Source organism: Nanorana parkeri, unplaced genomic scaffold, assembly GCF_000935625.1.
Source record: "Nanorana parkeri isolate BGI_ZX_2015 unplaced genomic scaffold, ASM93562v1 scaffold750, whole genome shotgun sequence".
Classification (NCBI taxonomy): domain Eukaryota; kingdom Metazoa; phylum Chordata; class Amphibia; order Anura; family Dicroglossidae; genus Nanorana; species Nanorana parkeri.
Window position 1 is genome coordinate 174,374 of NW_017307018.1, and position 9,184 is coordinate 183,557.

The 9,184-nt window shown below is 36.0% G+C and overlaps 1 protein-coding gene across 1 annotated transcript in view; it reads left to right on the forward strand.

Annotated features, from left to right (window-relative positions):
• PHACTR2 (phosphatase and actin regulator 2) overlaps window positions 1-2,589 on the forward strand; it is a 104,598-nt gene extending 102,009 nt beyond the window's left edge. The window contains exons 12-13 of the mRNA XM_018564424.1: window positions 1,398-1,474; window positions 2,447-2,589. Coding sequence (XP_018419926.1) covers window positions 1,398-1,474; window positions 2,447-2,462 — 93 coding nt within the window. The 3' untranslated portion in view covers window positions 2,463-2,589. The remainder of the gene's footprint in view (window positions 1-1,397; window positions 1,475-2,446) is intronic.
• The last annotated feature ends 6,595 nt before the right edge of the window (window positions 2,590-9,184 follow it).

The window sequence follows — 9,184 nt, forward strand, 5'->3', positions numbered from 1 at the left end:
CACCAGTGTCTAAAGCTTTTAGCACTTCAACACACCATTAAAATGCGTAATGAAACTTTATAGTACTGTAGTTCTATTTTCATTAGACATACAGCTATAAATGTATCGGGGTCAGCCATCTAAAACTGCTTTTAACACAATATATAACGGGATAACTCTATTCCAGTAATGAATCAGTAAATAATTGCAAGCAACACATCCAAAAATTCTCCAACATTGTCCAGTGCTGCATATAAAATTGTAATTACCTAAACTTTTGGAAAAGCATCTTTTTACATGATATTTAGTTTTCGAGGAATTAGAAAGGAAAATAGGTCAGCAGATGTCACACGCCTCTCCTGCAAAGAAAATAACACCAGGCTAGAATCAGCAGAGGATATAGACAGATTAAAGGTTCAGGAGCTGGTTATTGTTCTATCAATCCCAACATCAGAGATTATAACTTGTGTTAGTTTTATCAAAGCCCAGTCAGCTTTTCTACACCTAACGTTTTGGCAGGCCTGAGGTCTGCACAGAGCGAAGCCTGGAGCTACTAATTAGAATGCTGCCTCCTCTTCTCTGTCTGTACTCTTAAAGGATTACCAAATGTCTCTCTGTTGTTTTTCTCCCCTCTAATTAAATGAGATGTTCTTTGAAATCATCCATCTGTTAACAAATTGCAATCAGTTCAAACCATCTTACTTTACACAAAAAATAATTGTTGCAATTCGGAACTGTAGTCAGCTTTTGACTTGGAAAAACATGGATGTATTTCACAGCCAAAAAACAAGAGTTTATTGACGTTTTTTTCAAAACTATGTTCTAAACTAAAATGTTTCTGTAATTTTGAATGGTGTTTAGATCTGTAACTTAGCATGCATTTTGTTTGTTTCTAAAGCTTTGGATGGCTGCTACTATGAAAATTAGCTATATTCCCAAAACCCAACAACCATAATTTCTCAACTGCTCGCCATCTTTTCAGATCATTGAGGGTCAGTTTAATGTATGCCATTACTGTGGCTGCGCTTACTGTTGGCAGTCAGGACAGGATGATGATGGAATACTGTCTCTGAGTTATGTAATTGCACAATTGTGTGATGGTTAGAAGCATTGAGACCCCATTGGTAAATAGCCTGTTCACTGTGCAAGGGAATTTGCACTTTGCAATGGAATTTTCACCCCATTTACTAAGCTAAGGCAAAATTGCACCTCAATTAATTCTGAATGATCTTAGAAGCATCTTAAACTGATGCCATTGATGCAAGCTGAAAGCCCATCAACACTATTCCTAATTCAGACACCCTTATCTCCCACTACATATACCCCTTCTTCATGGATTTGTGTAATGGTGCATGTGTTAGACGGTGCTTCTAATGTAAAAAAAATATTTTTGATTACATTTTCTTATGTTTCCAAAGGCTGCCATTCGAAAAGAACTTAATGAATTTAAAAGCACAGAAATGGAAGTACATGAAGAAAGTCGACAGTTTACAAGGTGACAATCTGTTTGTTTTCTATCTTCAAATCAATGTATTAGGAAAAATTAACATATACCATATTTCTTTCATTTACCAACATAGTTTTATTATGGTATTGGACACTGTTCGGCATTATATATACTGCACCTTCTTTTTCTTGGTAAAGTTAGGCTATACCCCCGTATGCAAGCCCACCCTATTTATAACACCAGGAGGCTTACATACATGGGGAGATTCTTCTTACAGTTCAAACACATGACAGATGTAACATTAGTTGTGTAAAATGATCAATGACTTCTAGGAATGGGAGTTATTGGTTAAAACAATTTATTTTAGGTTTAAAATGATTTCCTAGAGGTGTCTACTTTAAACAAAATATCGACCTCTCAATCTCACCCAGTTCCTGCTTTTACTTCCCAGATGGGGAATTGACTATCCTGAGTACTCGAGTAGCTTTGGACTCTTCTATGACGCTAGACTCTTTTACTGTATTATTTCTATTTCCTCGACTGACCATATATCCCTAGTCAGTGAGAGATTTTTCTTATTTACATATGATCCTGTGTCCCTTAATGAACCATAAAGAAAACAGGATTTTTGTACGTACCATAAAATCCTTTAAATGGAGTTCATTAAGAGACACCAGTCCCACCCATCCATGTTTTGTGATCTACTGTTGCATTGCTTTCTACAAAACTGAAGCATGATGGGATCAGGAGGGGTTATACCTCCCGATTTGTGTCCCTTAATGAACTTCAAGAAACAGATCCTGTTTTTCCCTGTACATAATTGAATGATTTAAGTTTGCTAAGTAAACATCCTCTACTCCTTTACAAAAGCTACTCCTTTTTGTCATGACGTTACTTATGTTGTGTGTTGTCGAGCAGCTTCACGGTGTAGTCTAATAACCATATGTAGATAGCCTGTTCACTAAAATACAATTTAATGTTTTGTAATCTCGCCTCTTAATTGTTTGTTTCTTGGTATAGATTTCACCGTCCGTAATGGAAAAACAGCAAGTTATCCTGGGAGTTCATATTCAGGAAATGGGAATCTTCCCATAAATTAACACTGTACTGAACCTTCTCAGCATGGGCACATTTATGGAGCTTAAATGAATACCATGAAGGAAGGGCAAAGGACAAATTACTGGAAAAGCAGCGGCCTTTGTATGCTCTAGATTTCCCATGATTGTAAAGGTGAACTTTGGCTAATATGATAAAAAATCTGAACTGACCATTTAGCCAGGATTCATATAACAGTACAGTGTTGGGTTATCTGGCTTGACATTGGTTATCACTGTTCTGCACCTTTCTCACCATTTTTAAGTGTTACATGTTTCTTCCCAATTTGTCAATGCCAACAATGAGCAGCTGTATTGCTTGCTGAGTAACTTGTAACTTCAGAGAGGATAGCTGCCGGCTTATGTTTCACAAGATAATTTACTAATGGTAATGATAAGAAGGATTATCTCATCTAAATATTAGACATCCCTTTGTTTTCTTTATTACTTCCTAATGAAAGGATGAACGGATTTTAAATAGAAATTGCTCCTGGAAATTATAACACATTCCTCCGAAAAGACCTTGGAAAATACCCAGAATCCTTTGCTATTGCACTGTGCCTGGAAGACAATTAAGTTCTAAATGGTTTTGAAAGCTCAAAACGCTTTCTCCTGAACAAAAAGCTGTTGTGCTGAAACCAATGCAGATCCAGTGTTTAAACTTGAAGACAATGACAGTCTGATCACAGTCACTCCACACTACCAGGCTTACAGTAATATTGGCTGGTCTGTCTGAACCACAAGAATATCGGCACATAAATCAATAATTATCTCGGGCATGCACTCCTTTGTGTAAAATATGAACTGAAGCATGTCAATGACAATGTAACTAATTGTATTTTAATGTATATTATGTATGTATTCCATAGGGCCCTGTGGTTATCTGCAAAGTTTACACTAAAATATATGATACCATATAAATAGCACTTAACTCTACTGAAGGGCAGAACAGATTCAACAACATGTACCATGTTTAACATAAAATGTCACCAGATATATTGAGGACACCTAAAGGAAGCCAACGTGTTCTTTGCTAGTTTTAACTGTATATTTTTAGAAGAAAACTAAGTTTATCCAAAGCATGTGTTAGTTGAGATACATCTTCTGGAAGACTGAAGACATTCTTTAATATTGTAATTTATTCTAATGTTAGTTTTAGGTTCTGTTCACAGAAGAACACTGAAATGCAAGCAGTGTGAAAAGTGCACTTGACAGGTGGTAATTAAACAAATCTTTAGGTCAAGGAGCAATAAAGAAAAGTAACCCATAAGAATCAAACAAAATTCAGTATGTATCTGTGTATTGTAGTTAGACAAATGAAAGCTGATTTGCAAATGCTGTGAGCTACTTTCAGCGCTCATTTACACTGTTGCGTTTCAATGCATGCCTTTCGATGCACTAAAACACATGCTTCATAATAAAGATAGCATCTGTTCCCATCTCAGTGCTGCAGTGAAGAGCATTTTTAAAAATGTGACATGTCAGATTTTTTTTCTGCGTTTTAGTGCATAGGGAGGCCCATAAAAGCCAATGGCAAAACATCAAAATGCATGACAACGCATCTGCGTAACCCTACAAAAACACACCTCTACACATGCATAGATCTAAAAAGCCTTTTATTGTTCTTGGAATTGTGTTATTATAGTGGAACTCCTTGCAAATAAAAAGCCACTCACAGGTCCAGTTAATTATTCATTTAATAATATAAGGATAAAAGCTGGAAATCTGTCTTTATATTATCTTCCCACAATCCTCAGCATAGAAGATATCGAATTGAGAGGGGGAGGTTGTGAACTAATAGCCAGTCGGGCTCTGTTGCACTGAGGCGTGCTGTCGATCTGACAGATGACACAGAAAGCTGCAAAACGGCAATAGGAATTAGTGGTGTCACCCTGCTGGCTTAGCAGTATGTTTGTGAACAGGTACAAATGTTTTGGAAGGGGTAGCTCTCACATACAGTATATGTATTAGCTGTTTGGAGTTCTACATTAATCACACAGTTTAGTTATTTATAACTAAATTGAACCAACATCTGAAAAAATAATTTGAAGAATTAAATTGCCATATATTGTATTTTAATTTAGTAGTGAACATGGAGCTAACGTTTACAGAATTTTAATTTGGTAGGTCCCTCACCTGAGCAATTGTGGGCGACACATAGTTAGGTCTGCTTCAATGAAACAAGCAGGCTTTAGAGAGGATGGGTAGGGTGCATTATAAAAAAAACAGGTTATATGGGTGGCATGTTCACTAAAGCTGGCATGTTAAAGGCACCGTGGAGGGGGGCTACTTTTGTTTCCCGTGGAACAGGAGTAAGCTTGGAGAAGTGGCTACATTACAACACACACAGGGACCATCTGGAAAAAAAGTAGCCACCCTCCAGAAGGAATGACAGTGTCAGCACCAATTCAGAGATGATTTGAGGATCTACAGCTGAGTGATACACAAATAAGATACATTTATGTTAATAGCTAGGGTACTTGAATGTATTATTAGGATTTAACTCCTGAATTTAGTGTCACTTTTGGTCATCTGACTTGATAAAGCTCCACCATGGCATTGGTACATGGGCTCTGCTGATAGGGGTGTTTCTTCAGCCTTCCACACATCTACCCTGCCTCCCTTATGTCTGCCTGTAATTCTAACTTTTCTAAGTATTTTAGGCCTGCTTTAAAACATTGCAGGTATGTTCCATGTTATCATTCAGCTTAAAGAACCTTCGATATTGTAAATGAAATGTGGTAGATTGTGAATTAGACAGCTCAAGAAGAAGTAAGTATTTTCAGTAATCCATAGCAGAGTCAGATAAATGTTTTCTGAATTATTGCTATGAGTCACTATACTTTGCACATCATCTTGGAAATTGTCTAATTCAATAAACTAATTTTTATATGTTCATGTCACAGGCATGAGGCAGTAATACATGTCTTTGAGGTTTTTTGTTTTATTGTAAAAAGCTTTACAATAGTGCCATTTGCTATAAACAAGGCCACTATCTGTTTACTGCCAAACTCAAATCATGATCACAACGCTTTAACAGTGTACAATTTGTGTCTTACAAAATATGCTAATGCCTAAATTATCAGTATTAGAATTGATTTTCTATCATAAGATTGTATATAAAGATATTGTAGTTAGTTGTGTTTTAATATTTTAAATGGTAAAAGCAAAATTCTGAAAGTTCTGAGGCATGTAGCCTACATTACTGGCATTACCAATATGCAAATGGATTGTGTGTTCTACAGACAGCGGAAAAGTCTTAATAACTTCTCTAAGAGATTAACGCACGTGAAAAAAACATGACAATCTTCCTTGATGGTTTAAATTCTAAAGTATGACAAGGTATAAAACAGGGTATATATGCTATGAAATTTCATCACTATCGAAAGATCACTTTATAAAATAGATTCTGAAATATGGAAGTCATTACACAACTGACTTTTACTGAAATACCTATTTGAAAAAAATTGCTGTCCTATCTGAGCCGGTGTTTAGAGTGTCTTCATAGGTTGATGTATTTATGTATGTAAGCATATTGATGTAATGAAACCAGTGACAGATTCACTATACTTGCACAGCATGATTTCTAAAATATGCAGTTTGTTTTGAGTATTGAAAATGTAAGCATTTAATATAGCATGTAGACTTTAGTCAAGGTGCAGATGTTTCTGACTTTCTGTACCATTGCCTGTTTGATGGGATGTGCTTAAATGCAGCTTCTATTGTCTTGTCATTTGAAGATACTTTGGTGAAATGTGATTTTTGGTGGCTGGCAGTTTGTTAGATAGCTTTTTATGTTTTTTTAGGACTTTGTTGGCAAGATGTCTGCCTACAAGTTCTGTTTGCCTTCCTGCATTGGCCATTACAAGATAGTTTCACTCCAGATGAATTCAGAGAAAGCAGGCACAAAGTTAGATCTTCATGCCTTGGCTTTGAAATCGTTGTGATGGAGGTCTAAGCTAATAATTTTAGTGGGTAGCCCTAACGGCTGTGACCCCTAAAAGATGTAACAATCAAAACATTCATGCGACCGATGTTCATTAAAAATTGAAATATCTGTTTTTTTGGACAGTTTAAAACAACAAAGTTGTGTCAAGGTGTGTAGAATGTATCTTATTCATGAGTGGCTGTGTGCATGTTGGTAATTTTACAAGATTACCTAAACAATGTTTAGTCTATGTACACAATCATTGCTTCAAAACATTATTTTGTGAATGTTAAAAAACAGAGTACATTCTGCTTCCTTTAGCTGGCATCAAGCAAAGAGGCATTTCCTTCTTGGCATAGGGACCAGTAATCTTCAAAGAATGATTACTACTCCTCTGTTCTTGGCACACCAAGATTAAGAACTAAGGTTGTTCTTAAAGATTCCTAAGCAATTTTGTAATAAAAAAATAAAATAAAGATCGGTATTGGCTTCATAGTATTTCCATAAAAAAGTAGATTATTCTTGAAAATGAGTGGTGATGTTGATAGTTTATAAGTAAAAAAATGGATAACTAGAGCAATAAAGAGAAATAGGTCTGTCTTTACAGGCTACAAAGGTAAGATTATATTGTACAAAACATAAAGCTTACAATAGAAATATTTAAATATGACATCCTTAGACAACTATTAGTATGCCAAAATTATCATACAATTCACAGGCATTTTCAGAAAAAGTTCTACTTTCGTTTATTGACTCTGTGGGGGTGATTTACTAACCTAAACACACACACACACCAGGTGTGTGTGATTTTCACACAGCAAAACGTATTTATCAACCAAAAAGTCTCTAAAAGCATATTTCCACTAATGCCATATATGGAAAAATCATGCACATGATGCATATATAATGCTGCTTCACAGTTTAGACAAAAATGGTTAGCTCATGCATTTACATTCCTGCATTCATCAACGCAAGCAACATAACATAGAGCTAATTTACACCACATTACCTTGCAATTCATTGCAGGGCTTTGCACAACACACCTGCTGGGTGTGTACACACTACAAAGGTGTTTCGATTCCTCCCATAGATCATGCTGGGAGGGAACACACTACAGAGGTGTATACACGTTCGTGGTGTGTTTAAAAGGTTAGTAAATCAACCCCTGTATGTTACCAGGTATGTAAGTTTCAGTTTACATTTCCCAGATTTTGTTTGCTCCAGTTTTGATAAATTCCCCTCTAGGTGTTTGATTAGCAGATTTTATCTAAAGTAGATGGCAAACTTATCCTGCAATGACATGTCTGTGCTCCCCAATGCCACTCCACTGCCAAAAGCACCATCTTTGCAGAATCTTTTTCCACTCCAGGCGTCTCCCTTCTTCAACCATAGGGCAACCAGTGATAATGCATCAACCACACAATGACATGGAGTTGTATTACCCTTGGTGCTAGATTTCACTGTTCAGCGTATTACAGATGATGAGTGTATAGAGTGTATACACCACATTGTGAATGTGTGATTTTTTTTTTAAAAAAGGGAAAGACTCTATCAAAAAACTCTGGCCACTAAAAATGTATTTGTTTCTAAACAATGCCACAAATGTTAAAATCTTATGCTTAAAATAAAAAAATAGTAAAACATAGGTCCTATTTCACCCATGTCTCAGATTAAAGTTGTTTGACTCATTATTAAGATTACAGTGATTTTAAAATTGCACTTGCCATTGGCAACAGTAGTCACATGCTGTTTATCATGACTGTATAATTATATGATTGTACACGGAAGAGACATAAAGGACCAGCAGGGTGCCAGGGCATAAGGGATGTTTTTAAAAATGCCAGTTTACCAATTCTTAGTAACATGCTGTTTAATCTTGACAGAGAAGAAAAACTAGAAAGAAAGGACCAGCAACTGGGCAGGACATAGGGGTTATTTCTAACAATTCTATTTATGATCAGGGTTATATGCTGTTTAGCTTCACTATAAATGTTATAACATCATATCTGTTAATACAATCTTGTCTCCACAGCTCAAGCTGTAAGCATGTTTACAGCTGCTAAGAAATGCATACTTGGGATAGTAAGAGAGTTTAAATAGCCATGTATGAAAGTTGTTGAAACTGAAAAGAAAAACGAAAGCTGAATGTGGACATAAAGGGCATGTCAGTTGGCAGGTAGAAGTAGGTCAGGTTGTAGGTTCCGATGTCTGGCTAGCCAATGGGGTGTTTTAGACTTAAGTACCTTAAGGCTGCCTTACTTACAAGTAACTTGTGTGCTAAACAATTAATTATTATGATAACATTTCTGGGAAACCATTTACAACCTTAAGGTACTTTTTTACAGACAACAAATTGCCAAAATGCTTTAATTTCATTCTGGCAATATCTTTCATTTCATTTCTCTTTGGTGATTTTCTTGGGACACATAAAATGCTGTAATGCCGTTTATGTTAAATTAATATTTAAAAAATATTTGTCAAATCTTTCCAAAATCAGCCAGGCTATGGACAACATGTGTTATGTGGTTTTAGTAAATAGGATCTATGACAAGGAGTGAGGATATAGATTTCAAAAGTAAAGCGGACTTTTAAAACCGAAAAACATTAAAAGGTAATTCCACTTTCCCAGGCAAATTAGCATAGTGGTCAGGTGAATGAAATTTAGAGTGCAGGGCTGTACTGTTGTGTTTGAAAAGGGGAAGAGCATTCAGTTAAAGGTAACAGCGGTGGGGGGGG